Source organism: Mustelus asterias, chromosome 9, assembly GCF_964213995.1.
Source record: "Mustelus asterias chromosome 9, sMusAst1.hap1.1, whole genome shotgun sequence".
NCBI lineage: Eukaryota > Metazoa > Chordata > Chondrichthyes > Carcharhiniformes > Triakidae > Mustelus > Mustelus asterias.
This window is the reverse complement of record NC_135809.1, coordinates 37,644,568-37,671,701: the sequence shown is the minus strand read 5'-3', so window position 1 is coordinate 37,671,701 and position 27,134 is coordinate 37,644,568. Positions and strand designations below refer to the sequence as shown.

Below are 27,134 nucleotides of genomic sequence, written 5' to 3'. Positions count from 1 at the left end.
ATCTCAAGAAAGAAAAATATATCTATTATAAAAGAAGGGGCTGATTAGGGATTTAAAAAAGGGAATTCATACATGGTGGTAGAGACCCCATATGAGTACTTTATATCTGTCTTTACGAAAAGAAGATGCCCCAAAATCATAGTGAAGGAGGTGGTGGTTGAGATACTGGATGAGCTAAAATTAATAAGGAGGCATTAGAAAGGCTGGCTATACTTCACGTTGATAAGTTACCAGGAACGGATGAACATCCGAGCATGTTGAGGGATGCAAGATTGAAAATTGCAGAGTAACTGACCAGTCTTCCAATCATCCTTACATACAAGAATGGTACCATAGGACTGGACAATGGCAAATGATACACCCCTGTTCAAAAGTGTAAGGATAAACAACAACAAATTAATCTCAGTGGTGGGGTGTGAAGTAATAATAAATAATAGTAATTAAAATAGTAATTATTAATTGTGTGCAATAAGAAAAAAAACCTTATTATTTCCAATTCTTTGATAATTGGTTCTCAATGGTGAAAACCGCTGGAAAATATTTATTTATAGGAGGGGTCTACATGAAATTTGGCATTTTCATGAAAGGGGTTGGCGGGATGTTAACGTTTGGGAACTTCTGCAAGTCTTGAAATGTTTTGAGAACTGTGTGTGTCTAGGAACTGAGTTGCAGCGACCTTGGCTTTCCTGTGTGCTCAGGAGTGTGACACTGCTGGTTAGTTACGGGCAGAAACGTGTTGTTGGTGTGTCTGTGTGAACAGATGTGTTTGTCTGGGGGCAGTCTGTCTGTCTGACAGACTGTCTGCTTGAGAATTGAGGACAAGGACAGGGTCTGCAGGATCCTCACCTCCTCCCCCAGTCTCTGCTGAGAGAGGGGGCTCCCTGTCCCCGGGTGTGGGTGCAGAGAGGAGGCTCCCTGTGCCCGGGTGTGGGTGCAGAGAGGGGGCTCCCTGTCCCCGGGCGTGGGTGCAGAGAGGAGGCTCCCTGTGCCCGGGTGTGGGTGCAGAGAGGAGGCTCCCTGTCCCCGGGTGTGGGTGCAGAGAGGGGGCTCCCTGTCCCCGGGTGTGGGTGCAGAGAGGGGGCTGCCTGTCCCCGGGTGTGGGTGCAGAGAGGGGGCTCCCTGTCCCCGGGTGTGGGTGCAGAGAGGGGGCTCCCTGTCCCCGGGTGTGGGTGCAGAGAGGGGGCTCCCTGTCCCCGGGTGTGGGTGCAGAGAGGGGGCTCCCTGTCCCCGGGTGTGGGTGCAGAGAGGGGGCTCCCTGTCCCCGGGTGTGGGTGCAGAGAGGGGGCTCCCTGTCCCCGGGTGTGGGTGCAGAGAGGGGGCTCCCTGTCCCCGGGTGTGGGTGCAGAGAGGGGGCTCCCTGTCCCGGTGTGGGTGCAGAGAGGGGGCTCCCTGTCCCCCCGGCACCATGAACCTGGCTGTGCCGGGCTGCAGGCTGACACACTGGCTCCAAGCCCGGGCTCTGAAGGCCGCTGGCTGCAAGCAGCTTTCCGCCCTGCGCTGCCGGCACACACCCCCCGGCCCTGCCCCGGACATCGGGCAGCTCTTAGCGGAGAGCAGTGAAGCTCCCCGGGTGCGAGAGCCGAGCAGGAGGAGGCCTCCCCGGGACAGCTCCCTGCTCCTGTTCCCCGGCCAGGGCAGCCAGTTTGTGGGGATGGGCAAAGGCCTCCAGAAATACCACAAGGCCAGGCAGATCTTCGCAGCAGCCCAGCAGGTCCTGGGCTATGACCTGCTGTCTCTGTGTGTGAATGGGCCGCAGGAAGAGTTAAATAAAACTATTCACTGCCAGCCGGCAGTCTTTGTCATGTCCTTGGCTGCAGTGGAAAGGCTCCAACATCAAAACCCTGAAGTAAGTACAACCTGTGTTAGTCTTTTTCAAATCCCTGTTCTGCTTTGCCCTAAACTACTACTTGCACCTTTCAAACAAACCAGGATTTTCACAGTAACTTCGTTGCAGTGTTAATGTAAGCCTCCTTGTGACATTAATAAATAAACATTAACCAATAAGAACATAAGAAATAGAAGTAGGAGTAGGCCATCTAGCCCCTCGAGCCTGCCCCGCCATTCAATCAGATCATGACTGATCTGAAGTGGATCAGTTCCACTTACCCGCCTGATCCCCATAACCCCTAATTCCCTTACCGATCAGGAATCCATCTATCCGTGATTTAAACATATTCAACGAGGTAGCCTCCACCACTTCAGTGGGCAGAGAATTCCAGAGATTCACCACCCTCTGAGAGAAGAAGTTCCTCCTCAACTCTGTCCTAAATTGACCCCCCTTTATTTTGAGGCTGTGCCCTCTAGTTCTAGTTTCCTTTCTAAGTGGAAAGAATCTCTCCATCTCTACCCTATCCAGCCCCTTCATTATCTTATAGGTCTCTATAAGATCCCCCCTCAGCCTTCTAAATTCCAATGAGTACAAACCCAATCTGCTCAGTCTCTCCTCATAATCAACACCCCTCATCTCTGGTATCAACCTGGTGAAACTTCTCTGCACTCCCTCCAAGGCCAATATATCCTTCCGCAAATAAGGGGACCAATACTGCACACAGTATTCCAGCTGCGGCCTCACCAATGCACCAATAACACACTTATTTCTAATCCAGAGAAACACAGCACCCTTGTTTTCCACTCTCAATGTAACATTTGCAGGAAGGCATCCACCAGAAACTGAACTGGACCAGACATATAAATACAAGAGCAGGTCAGAGGCTGGGAATTTCTGCAGAGTAACTCGACTCCTGACTCCCCAAAACCTCTCCACCATCTACAAGGCACAAGTCAGGAGTGTGCTGGAATACTCCCCACTTGCCTGGATGTGTGCAGTTCCAACCACATCAAGAAACACAAACATTCCCTCTCTCCACTACTGATACACAGCAACGGCAGTGTGCACAATTCACAAGATGCACTGCAGCAACTCACCAAGCCTTTGAAAGCACCTTCCTAAACCTCTAACACGTAGAAGGACAAGAGTAGCTGATGCATGGGAACACTTCCACTTGTAAATTTCCCTCCAAACCATCCTGACTTGGGACTATATCGCCGTTACTTGATTATTACTTAGTCCTAACAACATGTATGTACACCACGTAGAAGAGCAGTAGTTCACAAAAGCTTTTTCAAGAACAATTGGAGCAACAAATGCTGGCCTTGCCGGTGACACTCACAGCCCATGTATAAATTTAAGGTAGTAATCATGTTATAGTGGGTGATCTCAGCACTGCCTCTCTCAACCCCCTCCACTGTCTGATCTGTTACGCTGTTTTTTCTGACTTCAAGTTTTGGATGAGCAGAAATAGCCTCCAGTTAAATGTTAGGAAGACTGAAGCCATTATCTTTGGTGCCCACCACAAGCTCTATTTCCAAGCAATCAACTTCATCCCTTTCCCTGCCCACTGTCTGAGGCTGAACCACATCATTTACAAATGCCAATCTGCTTAATCTGGAGCCAAACCTCTGATTTGCTCCATCACCAAGGTTGTCTGCTTCAACCTCTGTATTAACCTAGAAAATTCTAGTTTCCAGGCTAGTTTACGTGATGCACTGAATGGTAAAGGTAGTTTTCATTAGCCTTGCTACATACATGTATGATCAATAATCCAAACTGCATTCTAATGCTGCCCATCAGAAAGCACTAGCTGCTCATTGAGACTAAACCCCTTGATCAATCTCCAGTGTGTCTTTGATGCTCTGCCCACTGGGTTTATTACCTTTAGTTGCTGTGAGCTTTTTTGGCCATTTGATTCAGGTTGCGCCCTGTGATCAATGGGGAATACTCCCATATCTTGTTCTAACTCGGAGCTGGTGACCAGACACCGGGTCCCATTGCTTTCATTCAGCTTAAATCCACCCACTCTTGCGGGTCAACAGGCTACCCAGAAATTTTCCAGAGTATCTTCCCTTCCCACAGGCGTTGGATGATAAACCTCAAGGGATCTGCAGCTCAGTCATTCCCGGGGCTCTGAGGACTTGTCCGGCTCCTCACCTGAAGTGTTTTGGCTGCATGTATGTTACTTCTGGACACAGCAACTCCTCCCCATTCCAAAGCTCTCGACTATCCAGTCACAGATTCCCGCTCTCCTGTCCTCACTGCTCCTCCAGTCACAGATTCTCTCTGTCTCACACTTGCTGCTTCTCCAGATTCCCTCTCTCTCACACTTGCTGCTTCTCCAGATTCCCTCTCTCTCACACTTGCTGCTTCTCCAGATTCTCTCTGTCTCACACTTGCTGCTTCTCCAGACACAGCTGCACTTTTCCCTCTGCTCTTTTGTTCTTTTGCAGTTTGCATTTGCTGCTGAACCTTGTCCTTCAGTTGAGTTTGCTGTTATTTGCAGCCTGCTTATTTCAACACATTCCAGATAGCTGTGCAGCCACACACCTCAGTGTGTTTTACTACATAAAGGTACAATATAAATAAAAGTTGTTATGGATGTACAGTAATAGGATTCAGGTCAGGAGCAGGCATATTACATGCAGAATATGCGAGATTGTGGTCTTCTTCCTTCCTCCCCAATTGGGATATATTTTCCTATGGTGGTGTGAATATGTGCATGGGTGACATTGGGATTTTAAAAATGCCACTCAGTATTCAGTCTATCCCTCTTCCTACATTATGTTATTCTGGCTGAGATCAGCAGCTCACTGTCTTCAGATGAAGAGGAATGTTTGGCCTCCCCTGGTCCTAGCTGCAGCTCTCTGATTTGTTGCCCAGGCAGCCAGCAGAGTCCCTACCTGGTATAATCCCACATGCTTCCTCAAGTGTTTGGTTGAAGTGGCTGTTCTTCATGTACGAGTCTAGATTGTGAGTACCACCCAGGCTACTTGATTGTGACGAATATCAGAGCTAAGCCTGACCAGCCACACTCATGCCACAAGTTTGCCTTTCAGCAAAGATTATTGGAGATCCATCAAAAGCATGAACTCCAGCTCATAGTCTGAATCACTATGGCCAGTTGTAATATTTCAATCTTCACTGAGATTGTTAATCAAGCACAGAACTGGAGATTAATCCTGGGTCATTGATGATCCGTCCATATGACTCAGTGCTACTTAAACAAGCAGAGAATAGTTTGGGTTGAGTTCTGACTGTGGAGGGAGGGATTGTTTCTGGTTAATTTTAGTGATGGTGTGCCTGAGATCTTCCACGTCTGGTGGACATTGGAGGGACAGGAGTGCATCAAAATATTAATTTACTTTTATTTATTTCCTTTCGTTTTGCTGTAATTTACAGTTTATTGCTAAAAAAAAGAGACATGACAAAGCTTTTCATCTTGCATTCATCAGGACATTTTGCAAGAATATTGATAAAAGGGGTAAAGTGACAGCTATTTGGTGGTTCATTCCCCAGAGCATTGCCTCGAGCATTCAGGGTCAAACTGCCTGGTGTAAATTTCAAACGGTGCTTGGCAGTTATCTGTCAGTCACCATCAACTGGTGCATTCTCCATGGCAGCCCCTCTACCAATCTTGCCAATCAATCAGCATTATCTTATCGTAAAGTATGAATTGTTGTTTTCCCCTTATACTGGCATTCTTGCAAGATGCCCTGATGAGTGCAAGGCAGAAAGCTTCGACATGTGGCACACTGGTTACCACTGCTGCCTCACAACACCAGGGACCCGAGTTCAATTCCAGCCTTGGGTGACAGTGGAGTTTGCACATTCTCTCCATGTCTGCTCCGGTTTCCTCCCACAGTCCAAAGATGTGCAGGTTAGATGGATTAGCCATGGTAAATATGCGGGGTTACAGGGATAGGGCAAGGCATAGGACCTGGGTCAGATACATCTATCTGAGATTGGCCAAATGGCCTCCTTTTGCACTGTAGGGATTCTATGGTTCTATGTCTCTTTTTGAGCAATACTCAAAGTTCTGTCCTACCAAACGATTATTTCTATTTTATTATTTGTGCCCTTATTTAAAGCAAATACTTGTTAACTTTTGCCACTGACAGCGATTGCCATCCTGCTTTGCAATATGTAAGAAATAGTCATTAATTTTGGACTGTGTAGCTATCCAGCTCGCACTAAACCATCTACTGTGGAGGCTTGTTTTTAATGTTGCTAAGTGATTCCCACTCTCTTGCTTTGTGTGTGTGTAGGCCATCGAGAAGTGTGTTGGAGCTGCGGGATTCAGTGTGGGAGAGTTTGCTGCCCTGGTCTTTGCAGGAGCAATGGACTTTGTTGAAGGTGAGGATAAGAAAGATAGAATGAAAACTCTCCTCGTGGTGCATTTCTAAAGAGAGGGTCTGCCACACGATTCTTCTCGGTATGTTTTATAAATACGATCTAATACAGCAAACATTGTAAATATATATGAAAATGGATAAGTTGGAGACACATAGCAGGCCCTTCAACACCAGCACAAGGGATAATTCAGAGGTGTGTTGGGGGGGTGGTGAGGATTCTGTGTGCCTGATCTTTGCCTACATCTTTTATATAGTGCCTTATCAAAGTTTCTGAAAACTTACATAAACCACAACAATTACATTTTAAATCATAGAAATCATAGAAACCCTACAGTGCAGAAGGAGGCCATTCGGCCCATCGAGTCTGCACCGACCACAATCCCACGCAGGCCCTACCCCCACATATTTACCTGCTAATTCCTCTAACCTACGCATCTCAGGACTCGAAGGGGCAATTTTTTTTAACCTGGCCAATCAACCTAACCCGCACATCTTTGGACTGTGGGAGGAAACCGGAGCACCCGGAGGAAACCCACGCAGACGCAAGGAGAATGTGCAAACTCCACACAGACAGTGACCCAAACCGGGAATCGAACCCAGGTCCCTGGAGCTGTGAAGCAGCAGTGCTAACCACTGTGCTACCGTGCCACCCTTTTTGTTTATTAACTCTAAATTTTGTTTATTAACTCTAAATTTCTTCAAAGATTTCTAAGGTTGGTGAAACTAAACCCGTTTTTTCAGAAGTCTGCACTAACTAGCTCTGTTCAGCTCTCATTTCTACAAGTGGCCAGTAATTTTATTCTATGTTATAGACTCTAGTGGTTTACTGAATTACCCTATGATAATGGGCAGAATTCTCTATTTTTGAGACTAAGTGCGGCGATGGGTGGATCTGGCGGTGCCTTTCCCGCTGGCCAGAGTTGAAGGATCCCACACCGGATTCTGCCCTTGTAACCTCATTAATAATGCACAAGTGAGTTCCTGCCTGATCTCCTGGCAGGCCAGCAGCTGATTTGTTCATCCCCCCTCAGCTGGTAGGTTTGAAGGTCTTGGCATCATATTCAAACACCAGTCCAGCGCATTCATATCACCCTCCCTAGCCCACCTGTCTCCACCAGACTGTGCAGGATGTCAGCAACCCAGAGGCAAAAGGCTAGCAGCCTCAAGAAGAAGGTGTATACATTGATTCTGCCACTCTCTCCGAGCACATCACCTGCAATGTGCCAATGCCACACTTGGACCTCTACCCACTGCATCTGGAATCCTTGTGTATCCCCTTCCAGTAAATGATGCAGTATCCCTTGGACCCCCTTGTTTGTGAGCGTCTCATGCAGCCTTGTCGGGGTCCAGCTTCCTGCCCCTCAGTCTTCCCTTTGTCTTCCATTGTCTGTCATCTTCATCCACCTCTTTGCCCCTCTGCCTGCCATTGTGCCCTCTCGCCCTTCCACCCCCTACCCTTGCACAGCCCCCCCTTTCACATTGTCCCCATCAGCTCTCTGCCACCCACTTCATCCCCCACCCCCAGGCCAAACTGCGGATCATTGGAGTGAAGGGTCCATGGGTCCCACAGCACAGTGCTGTCCATAAAGACCAGCTTGGCATGGAGCCAAGTGGAGCTGGTGGGCACGAACTGGTCTGCCTCAGCAGAGTGGTGTTCAGTGCAACAGGAGTGGCGTAACGCAATGGCAGGTGGTCTGTGTTGCACTCACTTCGAAGTCTCGAGTGAACTGAGCTCCACCCTGTGCACATTGCTCTTTTTCATACAGGTTTGACACTGACGTGAGTTCCTGTTGGCGTGACGCAAGATTGCAAGGTCTGACAAGGGTTAGACAATCAGCTGTTTTAATGAACGTTCGTGAAATGCAAATGAATACAAATGGTGTTCAGGCCACAGGCAGCGGGAGAACTGGATTGGCACAGTGGCACAATAGTTAGCACTGCTGCCTCGCAGCAACAGGGACCCGGGTTTGATTCCTGGCTTGGGTCACTGTCTGTGTGGAGTTTGCACATTCTCCCCGTGTGGGTTTCCTCCGGGTGCTCTGGTTTCCTCCCACAGACTGAAAGATGTGCTGGTTAGGTGCATTGGCCATGCTAAATTCTCCCTCAGTGTACCTGAACAGGCGCTGGAGTGTGGCGACTAGAGGATTTTCACAGCAACTTCATTGCAATGTTAATGTAAGCCGACTTGTGACACTAATAAATAAACTTTAAAAGCTTTTAAACTTTAAACCTACCAGCCATTAACTGCCATTGGGAGAATTGCAAACTTTTTTTTGCCAGCGGTGTTTCTGACTTTTCAGCTTCTGCTGGATTCTCCACTACCGCCCAGCACTGGGCGGGATGGGAAAATTGTCAGCCATGCCTCAGTTGGTAACACTCTCAATTCTAAGTCAGAAGGTTGTGGTGTAAGTCTTTCCAGCACCAAAATCAAAGCCTCCACTCCAGTGCTGTACTGAGGGAGTGCTGCACTGTCAGAGGTGTCTTCTTTTAGCATGAGACCCTAACCTGTCTGCCCTCTCAGTTAAATTAAAAGATCCCATAACACTATTGCAAAGATGAGCAGAGAATTATTCCTTAATCAATATCACAAAAGTAGATTATCATCAATTGTTGTTTGTGGGAGCTTGCTGTGCGCCAAATTGGCTGCTGCATTTCCGACATTATGACAGTGACTGCACTTCAAAAAGCACCTCATTGGCTGTATACTGCTTTGCGCCTTCCTGTTCTTGTTAAAGGTGCTCTATAAATGCAAGTCATTTTATTTCCGATCTTATTGTTGTCATTTTATTTTGAAGAGACAAATTAGATTTGCCACATATAGTCCAATGTTTTGGCTTCATGGTAGCGTGTTCACCTCTGAGGTTGTCAGCTCAAGGCCTGCCTCAGCAATTGAGCAAACAATCCAGGCTGACCCCTCCCAATGCAGTACTGGGATAATGGTTTAACCGCAGAGGTGCCACCTTCCCTTTCAGATGGGTGTGAATAAATTCTATTACACTAATCAAGGATGAAGGGGCTCTGGCAGTGTTTTAGCTAATATTTGTCCCTCCAGCAATGTTTTAATTCTGCAATTATATAATTGCTGTTTCGGAGACCTTTTTGTGCAGAAATTGGCTCTTGCATTTCCCAACATTGCAGCAGTAACTACACCATACCAAGTCCTTCACAACTGTGATATGCTCTGTGGGTCCGGAGTTCATGAGAGACACTATGTAGACTCAAGGTTAGAATTTTGGAGCATAATTGTTAGATCACGCACCATTGTTCGCCGAGGTACATCAGGATCTTTGGTACAAACTATTATCTCCATGTGATTTGGCAACATTTGGTTTGAGTAATCTTAATATGACCAGTTCTCTTTCAGTAATAGTCTCCACAACTTGTTTTACACCCATTTCTGATGGTTCAGCTCCTTTAAAATCTGAGCCAATGATTTATTTAATATCCTGCAAAATAGCCTTGCTTGGATTTTGACTGTTGTCATGACTAGTACAGGCACATCATATTATGAACTTCCAGTTTAAAAATTGGACACAAGCAAGCCGTTAAGATGGCTTTTGGATCATGACTGTATCAAGTCTACCCTCCATGTGAGGATAACTCACAGCCATCTGTAGAATTCACACTTCCTGTTGTTTAAGAATGGGCCATCCACTAAACACTGTGGAGTTTCCAGATTGCCTGTCTCCATGTTTCATACCACAGAAAAGGAAAGATGGAAACTCAGTGGCCACTATCAACTTTCCATTGTATCACAATGACCCCCTCCCCCATCCAAACTGGACTGGTGAGCCTCAGAAGTGTTAACTCAGTGGTCATGTGTTTTAAACTGGTTTCAGGACTGCACCCATATTAGTGCAGGACCCAGCAGATCCATCTGAACTGTCAGTCATTATCAAGTCTGAGAACCAGACTCTGAAACTATCTGCAAATCATCAAGTAGACAAAGTAGTGAAACTGTCCCTGTTTCCAAGTTCACCCAAAAACCAGCCTCCTAAATATTTAAGTACAAGGAATCTCACAACTTGGGCCGGCACGGTGGCACAGTGGTTAGCATTGCTGCCTCGTAGCGCCAGAGACCCGGGTTCAATTCCCGACTTGGGTCACTGTCTGTGCGGAGTCTGCATGTTCTCCCCGTGTCTGCGTGGGCTTCCTGAGGGTGCTCCGGTTTCCTTCCACAGTCCGAAAGAAGTGCTGGTTAGGTGCTTTGGTCATGCTAAATTCTCCCTCAGTGTACCCAAATAGGCGCTGGAAGTGGAGACTAGAGGATTTTCACAGTAATTTCATTGCAGTGTTAATGTCAGCCTACTTGTGACACTAATAAATAAACTTTAAGATGTATAGGATAGGGGGATTAGTGGGGTAAATAAGTGGGGTGATGGGGATCGGGTCTGGATGAGATGCTCTGTTAGAGAGTCGGTGCAGACTCGATGGGCCGAGTGGCCTGCTTCTGCACTGTAGGGATTCGATGATACCTGCTTTGACCCCTTTGCTTTACAAGGCTGTCATTTCAACTTTAAATCATCAAGAAAGCCCAAGCCTGCACTTGGGAGATTGGAAATTTTAAATCCAAGACTGAATTAACTGTAATCTGTAAAAGGACACTATCTTTATCTGTATCCAATCTTTGCATGTGTGCATGCATGAAACTGAGTGCGTCATGCTGCATTAATTTGGGATAAGCGTGTGAGAATAAATAACCTTTGTCTTTAAATTCACGGCAACTTGCTGCTGAATTGTGTAATTGGAATATAGACTCCAGGGTTAAAAAAAGCCACACTCCTTTGCGTGTAAAACATACTGATTATAGGCAATAAAAGAGTACATAAATCCTGTCCGTGACACTATTTTAAGATTATAATAATGGCATTTCTCACTGGCACTCCCTTTTAATCTTTCCAATCTCCCTTTTTCTATCTTCATTTATTTGGGGTCCTCACTTCCATTTTTGTATTTTTTTGCTGCTCCTTTCGATAGTTGAAATACCTCTTCTACGACTCCTGATGCGTTTAGATCCACTTTACAAAGGTCTTCTGTGTTCAAGATTGATTAAATGTAGTTTTGAAATCAGCCAGATAACATCCTTGAAATGAAAATGAAAGATTACAGAGATTAAACAGTATTCACCGATGCTATTTTCCACAACAGCTCTGTATGCAGTGAAAGTTCGTGCAGAGGCAATGCAGGAGGCATCAGAATCCATTCCCAGCGGCATGTTATCTGTGGTGGGGAAGGCAGAATCCAGATTCAAGCATGCTTGCCTGGAAGCTCAAGAACATTGCAAGTCATTGGGACTGGAGAACCCTGTGTGTGAAATGGCTAACTATCTCTTTCCCAATGGGCGTGTGATTGCCGGACATTTACAGGTGAGCCATAGAAAGATGGGAAATTCTTTCTTGTTGAGGAATCTCATGGAAATTAAATTGATTCGATACTGAATCCATGCCCCAAAAGGCCCTTTCTCTTCCAATGCCAGTGTAGGTTTAAGACTAAACATTTATCAGTTACACTCCATGAATGGTGCAAGGGCGGGACACTTCCTGCTTACTGAGTGGACCAGCGTTACTAATCTAGCAGAGGAACAATGACCGTCCCAATCAGGGAGGCAGTAGGCCTGGACATGAGTTCAAACCCCATCACGGCAGCTGGGCAAAACTAAAATTTAATTAATTAATAACAATTGTTGCAAAAACTCATCTGGTTCACTAATGCCCTTCCATCAGAGAAGGAAATCTGCCAATCTTAACTGGCCTGGCCTTTACATGACTCCCAAGTTCACAGCAATGTGGTTGATTCTTAACTACCCTCTAAAATGACCAAAACAAGAACTCATTTGTATCAAACTGCCACAGGAAACGGCACTGGGCGTGTACCTACAGTGAGTGGGTGTCCACCACATGGACTAAAGCAGTTCATGAAAGTAGCTCACTGCCCATCCCCAACTGAGAAGGTGGTAATGTGTACTGGCCTTGCCAGTAAAGCCACATCCACAAATTAAAGTAAACAAGTGCAACCACATGTTTATCCGGCAATAAGGACACTCCAGTAGCAAGCAATAAAAGAACTAACTTCCCAGAATAAATCAAAGTAAAGGTTTAATAAAGAAACTTCATTGCACCACCACTTGGGCCACACCCTGGGCCACAAAAGCTCCCCCCAATCACCATCTGCTTTCTATTTATACCGGGTTAGCTGACCCTCGCATCATGTTACCATTGGTTATATTATAACACACATGGGAGCAAAATTATTTCATACCCTCCAAGGAAATGCAAAAATGGTGTTAGTCAAGGCACCATTGTTTGTAAAAGCATTATCATAGAAACCCTACAGTGCAGAAGGAGGCCATTCGGCCCATCGAGTCTGCACCGACCACAATCCCACCCAGGCCCTACCCCCACATATTTACCTGCTAATCCCTCTAACCTACGCATCTCTAAGGGGCAATTTTTAACCTGGCCAATCAACCTAACCCGCACATCTTTGGACTGCGGGAGGAAACTGGAGCACCCGGAGGAAACCCACGCAGACATGAGGAGAATGTGCAAACTCCACACAGACAGTTTATCGTACAAATTTCCACTGTGATGACCATAAAAAGATAAATTTAAAAATACGTTGGCAAAATCAAAAAGGCTTAATAATGTTTTGTTCTTGTCAAGTGTATTAGTCTTGTTCAAAGGGAGGCCTAGATTTTCATGGAATTGAACTGAGTCGAGACCTGATTCTGGGATTCCCACCCTCCCCCATTCCTGTTTCTGGTAAATTCTTGCTGGCGTGGGATAAGGATGCGGGCAGTTAGCCTGCATGCAGAATGCCCACCCTTACTGGCTTCATTGCATGGGTGGGCAGCTTAAAACCCTCTCAATTTTTGTGAGTCGGCCCCCCATCCTTGAAAACGCACGGTGAACCACAGGGAAATTTAGTCTGAAGAGGAGAACCAAAAAATAGTCACCTGAATTCTTTCATTGATGGGCTTTGAAATAAAAAAACTTTGTTCTTTCAGTTTTAATAGTTAGATACTGTATTATATGTTCCATGTGTTTTTACTGCAGTGATTGCTTAGAGAGCTATGTCCTGCAAAAGTATGTTGATTATTGTATTGACCTGCATTGTGTAGATGTTGAGATATGTGAGAACACTTTTCCCATCGTGCATTCAAAACTGAAGAAAACATTGCTTGGGAACTTTACTGTTATGATTTGAAGTGTGTTAAATGTCCACAGCCCTTTAAACTTCAAAACTAAAATCTGCTCCAGGACTACAGTGATTGGCGTGCCATCTGGTTTAGCTTAAAAAATAGCAACCTGCTTTTGCATTTTTACTAGTGTTAATTATTTCCATTTAGAAAGGTTTCGGACAGCTGTGGTCATTATGAATGCTTCGCTGAGTTTCAAAGCTACAGAAAACTTATATCAACAGAGACTGCACAGATAGTTTGACTGTTAAAAGGTTATCAAGGGGACTGGAGGAGGTTACAGTGATGGAGGAGGATTGCAAGGGTTGGAGGAAGTTACAGAGATGGGGAGAGTTGTCGGGGCTGGAGGAAGTTACAGAGACATGGAGGAGTGTAGGGGCTGGGCAGGGTAAGGAAATGTGGGGGGGATTATTTGAAAACTTTGAAAATTTAAAATGGAGAGGTTGTTAAATTGGAAGCCAACATTATAAGCTAACATTAAGAAGGGAATTCCAAAGGATGAATGCATTCTGCTCTGCGGAATTCTTTTCCTTCCTGTTTCCTGGCCTTCTACTCTAATTCTGGTGCACCCTGGGAATGCTGGGGAGCAGAGGGAGGAGAGCAAAGTCTCAGTCTTGGCACATTGCGATTTGTATTGTCGCAGATTGCAGAATCATGGTTGCACTTATCTATTCAAAGCATAGGGCTCTGTTACACACAGCTTGACAGAGCAACAACAATAGTTGCACTTGGAAAGTTCCTCATTTACTGCTCTGGGATGACCTGAGGCCATGACGGGCGCTAGGGAAATGCACATTTCTCCTTTATATAGCCAAGCAGGACACCTGCCACATTGCAAAGAAACCCAGGGAGAAGTCAAGAACATAAGAAATAGGAGCAGGAGTAGGCCATCTAGCCCCTCGAGCCTGCCCCGCCATTCAATAAGATCATGGCTGATCTGATAGTGGTTCAGTTCCACTTATCCGCCCGCTCCCCATAACCCTTAATTCCCTTATTGATCAGAAATCTATCTACCTGTGACTTAAACATATTTAACGAGGTAGCCTCCACTGCTTCAATGGGCAGAGAATTCCAGAGATTCACTACCCTCTGAGAGAAGAAGTTCCTCCTCAACTCTGTTCTAAACTGACTGCCCCTTATTTTGAGACTGTGTCCTCTAGTTCTTGTTTCCTTTCTAAGTGGAAAGAATCTCTCTGCCTCTACCCTGTCTAGCCCCTTCATTATCTTATATGCCTCTATAAGATCTCCCCTCAGCCTTCTAAACTCCAATCTCTCCTCATAAGCTAACCCCCTCATCTCCAGTATCAACCTGGTGAACCTTCTCTGTACTCCCCCCAAGGCCAATATATCCTTCCGCAAATAAGGGGACCAAAATTGCACACACTACTCTAGTTGCGGCCTCACCAGTACCTTGTACAATTGCAGCAAGACCTCCCTGCTTTTATACTCCATCCCCTTCACGATAAAGGCCAACATTCCATTTGCCTTCTTGATCACCTGCAAACTGAGTTTTTGTGATTCATGCACAAGGACCCCCAGGTCCCTCTGCACAGTAGCATGTTGTAATTTTTCAACATTTAAATAATAGTCCATTTTACTATTATTCCTTCCAAAGTGGATAACCTCACACTTGTCAACGTTATACTCCATCTGCCAGATCCTCGCCCACTCACTTAGCCTATCCAAATCTCTCTGCAGACTTTCCACATCCTCCACGCAATTCGCTTTCCCACTCATCTTTGTGTCATCCGAAACTTTGTTACCCTACACTCGGTCCCAAGTCAACAAACGCTGTTGCCTCTGATTGAAGAGCGGGTTTGACATTTTGTGAATGGATTCTTAGAATGAGTATGTTTTTTCAGTGTAAAGTGTGTTTGAGTGAACGTCTATTAGGTTATTAGAAGTTTCAGACAGGCCAGGAGTGATCAGGTAGGCAGTGTGAATTGCATTTTAGGAGTCACTCTGCCTTCAAACCCACTGGCTGGGGAGCTTAAAATGTGGCCCACTCAGGACCTAGAGAGGACCATACCATTTTAGCCCTCTGTTTCTAAGTGTAGAATAATTGTTCCTGTATTTTACCAGGATGACCAGATATCTTCAGAGTCAAAATCAGTAGTTCCTTTCCTGATGCTACTGCTCTTCATCTGTTCAGTTTCATTGTTCACTCACAACACACAATAGAGCTGAATTATACATTTAATGTGACCTTGTGTTTGTAAGGAGCAGGCAGAGCTGACTACTCCCATGTTCACTCTGTGGCCAGCGCTGAGTTAGCTGAGCTTGGCCATGGTGAGAGAAAGAGGAACATTAGGCTCAGCTCCTGGCTTTGATGGCTGTCCAGTATCTGCCAGTGGAAAGCACACGTTTTCCCACAGAGAAGATTTTCCAGTATTGCTGAAGTTAACATATGTTTGTACGGCTTGCCATATTTTACAGCCCTGCCCCAGCTGCAATTGGGCTATAAAATTCCACCCTATGTTCTTTGTAAAATTTAAAAAGAGTAATGGACCTAAAACTAACCGTGGACAGTAGATAAAGAAAAGATTGTGCTTGGCTCTGATTGCCCATTTCTGCTCTTCTGCTGCACAACTTCATACATCCATGTACCAGTTTGAGGGGATTGGTGGATGACCTCACTGGATTTAAATGCACTGCCTAAAAGTGTGTAGATGGGTGCTTACTATCATATAAACATATTGCATGGGAGGAGTCCGCTCAGCCAGCAAGCCTGTGCTGTCTCTTTGAAAGAGCAGTCATGCTGAGTCCCACACGCATCCCTGATTCCATAACCTTGTAAATTCCTCATCTTCAAGCACTTGTCCAACTTCCTGAAATCAGCGTCTCCATCTTTTCCAGTACAGCATTCCAGATCCTGACAATTCTCTGAATAAAAACATTTCTCCTCAGCTCCCCTTCAGATCCTATTCCAATGATTTGAAATCTATGACCTCTCGTCGATTCACTGGAGATAATTATGTTTTTCTCTGGGCACCCCATCAAAACCTCTCATTGTGGAAACCTATGTTACGTCACCTCCTAGCTTTCTCTATTCCAAGGAAAACACTTCTCATTTTTCCAACCTCTCCTCAGAACTGAATTTCCTCAACCTGGTAAACCTCTGCTACATCCCTATCTAATGTCTTTCCATCTGAATGAAATGTGATGCCGAGAATTGTCCACAATGCTCCAGCTAAGGCCTAACCACTGGCTTAGAAAGTTCTAGCATGATCTATATGCTTTTGTGTTCTATTCTTCTGTTTATGATCCTCAAACTTGCCCTACCACCTTTAAGGATTTGTGTATATGGACATCAAGGTTACTCTTCTCATCTGCACATTTCAAAGCTGTGTCATTTATTGAATTCCTATGCTTCTCCCCATTTCACCATCCTGAAGTCTATCTTTATCATGCTTTACCATGCTGTGAGATTTTGTATCATTTTTGTATAATGTTGGTCTGTATATCCAAGTCTAAGGACAGAGTTTTACAGCCCCTCCCACAGATAAGATTTTCCAGTACCACTGAAGTTAACATTTGTTTGTATGGCTTGTCACGTTTTACTGCCCTATCCCTGCCGCGATTGGACCATACAATTCCACCCTATGTTCTTTGTAAAAATTAAAAAGAGTAATGGACCTAAAACTAACCCTTGGGAAATATAATTGCAAACTATCTCTAAGTCTGCAAAGCAACCAGTCACCTCTATCCTGTGCTCCCTGACCCAATCCACATCCACCACTTTCCCCTTAATCCTTCCACCTTCTTAACAATCATGTAGCACCTTGTTGAGTACCTTTGAAAGTCCACATATATAACATCGACTACACAATCCTGATCAACCTTCTCTTGTTATTTCACAAAATAATTCACTAAAGTTAGTCATACATGATTTGTCTTTTATAAATCCAGGCTATACTTGATAAACCATGCCTGCACAAATCCGTGATAATTTCCAATAACTTCCCATCACCAATATTTGGCTGACTGGCCTGTGAGCCTTTGGTTTTTCCTTTGCCCTTTTCTTGAATGGTGATTTAACAATAGTAATGCTCCACTCCTTTGGCACCATACTGTAGCTAAAAAGGATTGAAAGATTGTAACCATTGGCTCTGCTGTTTCTATCTTTGCTATTTTCAACAACCTGGCCTAGCCCATCCAGACCAGCTGACCTACCAACTTCCAATAATATTAATCTTTGAAATCATCAACATTTTGACTGTTATAACAACTATAGTCTGAAAGTACTCTGCAGTGACAACATTCAAAAACTACTTTCATTTTGACACAGGCTCTCAAATATTTGCAGCAGAATTCCCGGAAGTTTCACTTTCTGCGGGTGAAACTGCTGCCGGTCAGCGGTGCTTTTCACACGAGCCTTATGGCATCAGCAAGTCAGCCGCTCCAAGAAGTCTTGAAGAGCATCAGCATTGAGAAACCACTGATATCTGTCTACTCCAACGTGAACGCCAAAAAATATATGAACAGCAAGCACATTCAGCAACTCTTAGTGAAACAGCTGGTATCGCCTGTAAAATGGGAACAAACTATGCACGCTATGTACGAACGAGAACAGGGGACTGACTTTCCAGACACTTATGAGGTAGGTCCGGGGAAGCACCTTGGGACCATATTGAAAAACTGCAACCTGAAGGCTTGGCGATTCTACAAACATATAGATGTGAAAATAAAGGATGAGACCGAGGAAGAATGACATAGTTTCGACACCTTTGTGCAGAAAGATTGGTGAAAGAACCATTTGTTCTCCGTTCATTTCAGATTTCTGCCAGATCTGCTAAAGTGTTATCAGGGTGAAACCAATTTGCACAACTCGAATTGATAGATGTTCCTTTCCACGCTATCTTTAATAAGTTTAAGTTGCTTAATGACTTTGTTTTAAAAATGCATTGGGGCGAAGTGTCAAGATGTGGACTATTCTGAAGGTATTTTACCTTCAGAAGATATCTGAAGAACTATAGTCCACTAGGAATTGTCAGTCTGATAATGAGGAGGACTCAGTAAGAAGTTTAACAATACCAGGTTCTCCACATCATGACTACCATCGACACCGCAAGACTTTAACCTGGTGTTGTTAAACTTCTTACTGTGTTTACCCCCAGTTCAACGCCGGCATCTCCACATCATGAGGAGGACTGGCAGGATATAACATCCCCCCCCCCCCAGAACAAGAAAATGCTTGGATGGAAACTCTCTAATTTGAGGGAGTGTCTTTAATGTGCAGACTGGTCACTGTAATGTTTCTTTAACTATAAAAATGATGTGTCACACCACCCTGTGATACTTCTTGTATGAAGGAAATTTTCAGATACAAATTGCTCTCCATGCCAAGAGAATTTGCCTAGTCTACAAAACGAGCCGTGATTACAAAGCTATTTGGATTCCTTTTGAGAGAATTAACTTTGATATCTAAATAGTTTGCTTTTTTCCCCCCCTTTATTTCCCACAAAACGAAGCACGTGCACAATCAGTCACCATTTCACTCATGCCAACTGCCCAATCCTGTGTAGATAGACAAAAGTTGGTCATCTTAATTGCGTGGCAATAGTTAACCATTGGGGATTATGGACTATATCTTTGTACATCATTAATGAATGAATTTCCCACTGTACCCTATCAGATATTCAAACACTCGTGTAGATCTGCCATGAATGGACATGGTGATCTTCTTGTGAAATGTGAAAGCAGGGGTTGACATAATATTGGAGAGCTGTTCATCTGTAATGTATAATTTAGCTGCTGATCAATATTTTAATAGGTTCATTTTACAGGCAACACGTTTTGTATTCAGAACTGCAACCTTTTAACATTGTTTAGTGTGACAGTGCAGAAGATCATTATTTAATTGCAGTTCACCTGACCTGCTCCTGATCACTGGTGGTGTGATCCACTTTCTAATTGCCTATAAAAATAACACTCCAGAAATTAATTTGGTGTGTGAAGATGATAAAGCAACATATAAATGCAGCTGCTGGTTGTTATCTTTTTCCCTCTGCTATTCCAGTGTATACAGACAAACCCGTGATAAAGGCACAGGGAGAGTGACTAGGCTATCTAAATGTCTCTTGCTAAAACACACTTCACAGCGAGCGGCACTGAACCAACTTGCCAGAATGAGTATGATACTGTGCATCAGACTCGGATAGGAAAGGCTGAACAGTCTCCTTCTGCATTCTATGGTGATATTGGCTGGGATTCTCCCCCCATGGCAGGTATTCTGGTGACCTGTCCAGCGAGCAATGCAAACAGCCATTGATTTTGACGGAACAGGAACGTTCCACCTCTGCCGCCACAAATTCCACCGCGGGGCAGGGGAGACTAGAAAAGCTTTATCGTTGTCTCTGTCATAGAAATCTGACACCTGCTAATTACAATATTAGCAGGTGTATACAATTGGATACTATCAGTGGAAGTCCCAAATTGTGACTCGTGTCAGAAACCAGCATTGCAACATTCCTGTGATGCACTCTGAGGACATGATGAGCATTTTTTGTTTACAATTCATCTGACAAGTTGGATCTGACTTGTGAGTGCTTGATGCTAACACAACTTGACTGCCTGTAAGCATTCTATGCACAAGGGTGATGGATAAATCAGAACACCAGCCATGCAGACCTGCTCACACATAACATCAAGCAGAACAGCTGAGGACCTCCGAGACTATGGATGGAAACCTTAGGTGGAGACTTTTCATAAAGTGGGGAATAAAAGGCATTTCAGAAATCATGGGTGGAATTCTCCCCCAAAAATTCTAAGTGCCGAATTTGTGTAAAAACTGGAGCGGGACTTTCAAAATGAATCTCCCACACTCTGTGCATTACCGCGAGCCCTAGCGTGAATCATGCTGAAAATCCACGGGCGGGGCCTATTCCCGCTGGAGAGGCTGGCAGTATAACGCTGAGCGGGCCACTGTGCATGCACCGGTCTGTCAGTGCCTAGAACGGCGCATGCACAGTAGCCCCGCATCACTGGCCTTGTGACACCCCCCGCAAACCTGATCGCTGCCCCCCCCCCAGACTTATCCGGGCCACCCCCACCACGCCCCTGGCCCGCCTCAACCAATCCCCTCCCCCAACCCCCATGGGCAGCCCCAATCGCTGTCCACCCTCCCTCTGTCAACGATCTCAAATGCAGAGTGGCAATGGGACCCCCCACCACCACTGATCGCACCCAGGGGGCATCCCCCTTACCTCCCCGACCTCCAGGCGGAGCCTCCATGGCCCCCCTTCACTCTGCAGGGCCGGGCCTCCAGTGGGCAGCTCTTGTACACCCTGCTGGAGTGAAACACTCCCTGTTGGGAGGGGGCGAGATTCTAGCAGGCCCAGAGACAGTCTCTGGGCCCGCTAATAAGATGTAAATACTGATTTAAATAATTTATTCAGCTTTGCGCTGATTTTTGGCGCGGAGCTGATGACGCTGGAAATCCGGCAGCTGGAGATGCGCGGAGGCCATAGCGCCCAGCGGGAAGCCCGCTACACAATCTCCGCTAGAGCAGCGCAGCGGGCTGAGAGAATCGCTCCCCCTCCGCCCCCCCATATTAGAGTGTCTCAAATTACAAAAGCAGATTCACTCAATAATTTTCCAGGAAATCCCTCCTTGAAATAGGAAAACGGCAAGAAAGTTTTAAAGCGTTTTTTCAATAATGTTTTTATTGACAATTTTCAACTTTATATTCAGTGCAATGCGCAACAAATTCCCAGGATTCAGCACAATCATCGTTTCACATATATACGTGGAGAAGAACAGCAAAGATCAATACAAATAATTCAAAAAATCAGACATCATAATCCCCACTGTTGTGGGCTGTGCCTCTTTGTTTATGGATATTGAAAGGATAACAGAAAGAGTGTGGGTAACAGGACAACAGGATAAGGTCATAAAAACAGCACTATTGTGCACCACCTTTCACAGGGCAACAAAATAGAAACTCAACGACCTATCAACTGTGCTTGGACATGCACCACCACACACCTCCCCCACACTCCCATCAACCAGAAGCGCCAATGGCAATGAAAAGAAGTCCAGTCCACTCCAGGATATTCAGTTTGTCTGCACCACCCTGGGATGAGCACAGGATTTCTTAGACCTAGAATAATGAACAAAAAAACAAAGAAAAACACAACACCAATCGTCCAAATGGGGGGCTTTCCTCACCTAAAATGAGAACTTACCAATCTCTTCTACATCTATCCATCCACCCACCACCCTGCTGTGGCACTACTCATCTTTACTATAACCAGGATAAAGAGTACTACAAAAGAATGTACTCCTCTGTGCCATTGCAAGGATTATAGCACGCAAAACAAACCAACCAAACATGTATCGCATGATTCCCCCCCCAAGACACAACCCACTCGGAGCACTCCCCAACAAACAAAAAGGATTGCCCCCGGCCAGAGACCCCCACACCAGCCAGAGCGCACCAGCAGAAGAGCCATCAGCAAGGACACAAAACACAACATCACATCATTCAGAACAAAGTTCAGGATTCAGGATGAACCGTAGGACCACAAGCCATCCACAGGCCGAAACCATGACTGAATCGCCAAAGAACATCCAGGAAACAAGATGGCCAGCCCCCCCTCCAATGAGATTGTGAAAACATGACAGTCAGCCCTCGAAATCAGCTGGGTATCTCACCGCAGCTCCTCCTCCTCCCGGGATGACTCGCTCATGGGCAGTCCTCATCCAGCCATGTCCCCTTGACTTAAATAGGATGTTGGACGTACCATGCAGCAGGATTTCCAAGGATCGAAGGTGAGCCATCACCAAGGAAACCTCTCTCTCGACTGAAAGGACCATCCTTTCTGAAGCATTTGTTCTATGTAGGATATCTCACAGTTCGTCATGGTGAACACTCATAATCAGTGCCAGGGAGCAGAATACATCTTCCACACTTTCATTCATAAAAGCGGTCTTCATCTAGGCGCCAATAGCACCACCCCAGAATGGACCTGCTCACCAGCGATGTTGCCATGGCAAACCAGACCCCACCCAAATCATCTCCGACTGTATCACACAAACAAGGATTTCTTCAACTTAATTCGATAAAAATAGTGAACCAGGATCTTCCACTATTGTATGGATCAACTAATTAAAGGTTGTGCATCAGGATTAAAAGATGAGTGGTGCCAGAGCTCACAAAAACTCAACCACTCCACATCATGTGACCCCCTTAAAGTGTTTTTTAAAAATGCATTTGCAATGTTTTAATTGGGGGCAATTAATGAATAAGACTTATTCTGTGAGGGACAGTAGAAAGATATCAGAATATAAAACCATAAAACAAGCAACAACAAAAAAATCCACAATTGTGACTTAAGTTGCTGAGACACAAAGATCATTTGGACCAGAGTAATACACGATGCTTTGTTTTTTGTTGAGTTTACAGCTTTAGTTTACAAGTGACTGTTCCCTGGTTTGTTCCTGTATTTTATATGCAATGCTGTGAGTATACATGATAGTTTCACCTGAACATAATTATCTGACAGCATGGTATTTGGGTGGCATGGTGGCACAGTGGTTAGCACTGCTGCCTCACAGCTCCAGGGACCCGGGTTTGATTCCCGGCTTGGGTCACTGTCTGTTTGGAGTTTGCACATTCTCCCTGTGTCTGCGTGGCCTTCCTCTGGGTGCTCCGGGGTTTCCTCCCACAATCCAAAGATATGCGGGTTAGGTGGATTGGCCATGATAAATTGCCTGTTAGTGTTAGGGGGATTAACAGGGTAAATGCATGGGGTCACAGGGATAGGGCCTGAGTGGGATTGTTGTCAGTGCAGGCTCAATGGGCTGAATGGCCTCCTTCTGCACTCATGATTCACTGCCTTTTAAAGTAGCACTGTGTTGTAGGAATGTTGTTCCTCATCTCCAACACTTAAAATTGTGCAAATAGGATAGATATGAGACCTGTGACAGTGTCCCATTAAATCTCATGAGTACATGTTCATGCTCCTGGGAGACACAGGTTTGCTTATAGAAACTGTCTTTTACCGTAAACATGATTTAGAAGTATTGAGAGGAAGGTTGAATTTTAATGGTAATGTTCTGTATTCATACGTTCCACACTGTCTACTCTCTGAAGTACCTCAGGTCATCTCTCATTTTCTACCTTTCAAAGCAGAACGATCCCAAGTTTCTCCCCTGTTTCTTCATAACTCAACCGTCTGACCTAGGGATCAGCCTGGTGGCTACTGCCCTGCTGCAATTTCCTCAACTGCTGACCGGAGAAGGTGTCATGCATATTTCCCCTATTTTGAGGGAAAGACAATGACATTGTTTAAAAATGTTTTAACTACTGTTCCACATGTGTTTCACACACTGTTTACTGTGGGGTGGCACGGTAGCATAATGATCAGCACTGTTGCCTCACAGTGGCAGGGACCCAGGTTCGATTCCCAGCTAGGATCACTGTCTGTCCGGAATCTGCATGTTCTCCCCGTGTCTGCTTGGGTTTCCTCCGGATGCTCCGGTTTCCTCCCATAGTCCAAAAGACGTGCTGGTTAGGTGCATCGGCCATGCTAAATTCTTCCTCAGTGTACCCAAACAGGCGCCGGTGTGTGACAACTAGTGGATTTTCACAGTAACTTCATTGCAGTGTTAATGTAAGCCGACTTGTACACTAATAAATTAAAAAATCCTTTAAACACAAGGGGATCAATAAGAACAAAAAAGATTGTAGAGGTAAGATATTTTTTGAATCCCGCGGTAACTTTGGATGGAACACAAGTCTTGGATGGGGTCTTTTTGATTTAATTGTAAAGTGGTGAACTTGCAAATCCGAGTACATGCAGCATTATCAACGAAGAACAAATAATATTACAGCACAAGAACAGGTCCTTTGGCCCTCCAAGCCTGCACCGACCATGCTGCCCGACTGAACTAAAACCCCCCCCACTCTTCCGGGGACCATATTCCTACCCTATTCATGTATTTGTCAAGACGCCCCTTAAAACTCACACTTTTGTCATATTTATCATATGTCTGTCCTGCTGATTACGGAGTGTGTGCATTTTATTAGAAGGTTGACACGTTCCCTAATACATTGTTTTGTTGAAAAAGGTAAAGGTAGTGACCCATCCTATTTGCACAATATGCTGTGACAGAACATTAAAATTTCATTGGAAATGCTAGTTTGACTGAATAGAACTAAGTTAGCAGCTGTTGCAAGTGAATTTGATACTGGGAGACCTGGTGACAGTTACAGTGGATTATTAATATTATACACCTTTAAATGCCAAGGCTCGCAGTTCAAAATATGTTCGGTATTAAAATGTAAAAATGAGAACTTTCTAACAGCATGCTCCAAAACTTATTTTTTGCACTGCAATAAAAAATCGCAAAAAGAAATCTGTTGAAAAGGGCAACACCGGCTGAAGAAATCTGTTAAAAAGCGACCACTGCAGTGAATTCATAGGCAAGAGACAGCTATTAGAATTAAACTAAAAAGGCAATACATGAGGAAAAGTGAAACTAAAAGTGGAATTGGGAGAAATTCCCGGGGGAGTAGGAAGCTTTTGGGGAGGGCCCTCTCTCTCCGCCCCCTCTCTCTCTAATGGAAATCTTGAGTTGTGTTTGCCGTGTAATTTTCACAAGGAACCAGACAGATAGAGTAGAATCATAGAATCCCTACAGTGCAGAAAGAGGCCATTCAGCCCATCGAGTCTGCACTGGCCACATTCCCACCCAGGTCCTATTCCCGTAGCCCCACAGTAGACGGATGAAGAGATATAAAAACTGTTAACCATCATTCAACCCCAAGACATTCATCCCCAACCTTTAGGGATTGGAGTTGGAAAGCAGGACAATTGGTAACAGCATCATCACAATATGGTGACAGGTGCTGAGGGAAGTCAAGTCAATGGGACATCACCAAAAGCAGCCAGGAAGGGGGACATCCTGTGCAACTATCCAAGAGATTATATGAATGAACAAATACCAGACACTGTGCAACAGTGTGGAACAGGATAAGATCCCAGAAAATACAGCAGTGAGAAAACAGAGGGAACAGGTTAGACAAAGATGCCATTTGCAGTTCAGAGAGATTATATTTGAATACCTTGCTGAGAAAAGTTGATAATTGTGTATGTCGTAAAGGTAATCCTGGGATCTGAGAAGCTAGCGAAGAATGTGGGAGGCCAATTAAGTGTGGGTTTTGGTTCCATTGGGAATGCTTGGGACATAAGTATGAAAGGCATCGTTGATTTGGACTATGACTTTGGGACAGGACAATCACCCGTGGTCAGAGCGTCACACACTGTATACTTTGTGCAGGGACCAAGGTTTCAGGTCTGAGTGGCACAAACACATCTAATCATAACAAGGAGACATGATTATGAGTGTATTTACATTGGTGAACATTATACACAAGTGAATCACACCCATGCCCACACTGTGCAACTTGATCTTCTTGACTTTCCTCACTCTGCCACTATGTCTTGGTGCATCCTCGACATCCACAGTGGAGGTGGAGGTGGCCTGCTGACTGCTACGCCCTGTGGTCAGTGATGACCTTGGTGGGAGTCCTCCGGACAGCCGAGAGCTGGGGGCCCCAGCCTGCTTTCGGGTCCTGCTGTGTGGCAGTGCCACCCTCCTCGACCCTGTGGAGGTATAGCTGAGGGATCACAGGAAGAGGAGATTGGGAGTGGCCTGACACTGCCAGAGTCACCAGGGTGGATGGCGCCACACGAGGTGGTTATGTCCTAAGGACATAACTGCTAGACTGGGCCTGCAGCAGGTGGTGATGGAAGCAACGAGAGGAGAACCTACTTGACCTCATCCTCACCAATTTCCTCACCGCAAATGCATCTGTCCATGACAGTATCGTTCGCAGTGATCACTGCACAGTCCTTGTGGAGACAGAATCCCGTCTTCACATGAGGATACCATCCATCATGCTGTGTGGCGCTACTGCTTTGCTAAATGAGATAGATTTTGAACAGATCTATAAACTCAATACTGGCCATCCATGAGGTCCTGTGGGCCATGAGCAACAACATTCTTGTTCTCAATCACAATCTGTATTCTCATGGCCCAGCGTAACCTCCACTCTACCATTACCACCAAGGGGATCAATCCTGTTTTAATGAACTGTGCAGGAGGGCATGCCAGGAGCAATACCAGGCACACCTAAAAATGAGGTGTCAACTTGGTCAAGTTATAACACATGACTACTTGCATGCCAAACAGCATAACAGCAAGCAAAAGATAAGGCTGAAACATTTGCAGCCACCTTCAGCTACAAGCGCCAAGTCGATGATCCATCTCAGCCTCCTCCTGAGTTCCCCAGCATCACAGATGCCAGTCTGCAGCTAATTTGATTCACTCCACATGATATTAAGAAACAGCTGAAGGTACTGGATACTGCAAAGGCTCTGGGCCCTGACAAAATTCCAGCAATAGTACTGAAGACTTATGCTCCAGAACTTGTCGCACCCCTAACCAAGCTGTTCCAGTACAGCTACAACACTGACATCTACCCAGTGTTGTGGAAAATTGCCTAGGTATGTCCTGCACACAAGAAACAGGACAAATCCAACCCGGCCAATTACTGCCCCATCAGTCTACTCTTAATCATCAGTGGAATGATGAAAGGGTCATCAATAGTGCTATCAAGGGGCACTTACTCAGTTATAACCTGCTTACTGATGAACAGTTTGGGTAAGACCAGGATCACTCAGTTCCTGATATCATTACAGACTTAATCCAAACATGGAGTCATACCTAGCAGAAAGGAAGA

General features: G+C 45.2%; 1 protein-coding gene across 1 annotated transcript; it reads left to right on the top strand.

Annotated features, from left to right (window-relative positions):
- Positions 1-717: 717 nt before the first annotated feature.
- mcat (malonyl CoA:ACP acyltransferase (mitochondrial)) lies at positions 718-19,365 on the top strand. Its single transcript, XM_078219971.1, has 4 exons — positions 718-1,846; positions 6,100-6,187; positions 11,335-11,552; positions 17,673-19,365. The coding sequence occupies exons 1-4, from the start codon at positions 1,406-1,408 to the stop codon at positions 18,093-18,095; spliced, it is 1,170 nt and encodes a 389-aa protein (XP_078076097.1). The 5' UTR covers positions 718-1,405; the 3' UTR covers positions 18,096-19,365.
- Positions 19,366-27,134: the final 7,769 nt, after the last annotated feature.

Excerpts from the sequence above, each read along its gene's own strand:
- mcat (XM_078219971.1), top strand. The coding sequence starts at position 1,406 with ATGAACCTGGCTGTGCCGGGCTGCAGGCTGACACACTGGCTCCAAGCC. Across the intron at positions 6,188-11,334 it reads AGCAATGGACTTTGTTGAAG|CTCTGTATGCAGTGAAAGTT; the intron begins GTGAGGATAAGA and ends TTTCCACAACAG. Across the intron at positions 11,553-17,672 it reads TGATTGCCGGACATTTACAG|GCTCTCAAATATTTGCAGCA; the intron begins GTGAGCCATAGA and ends ATTTTGACACAG.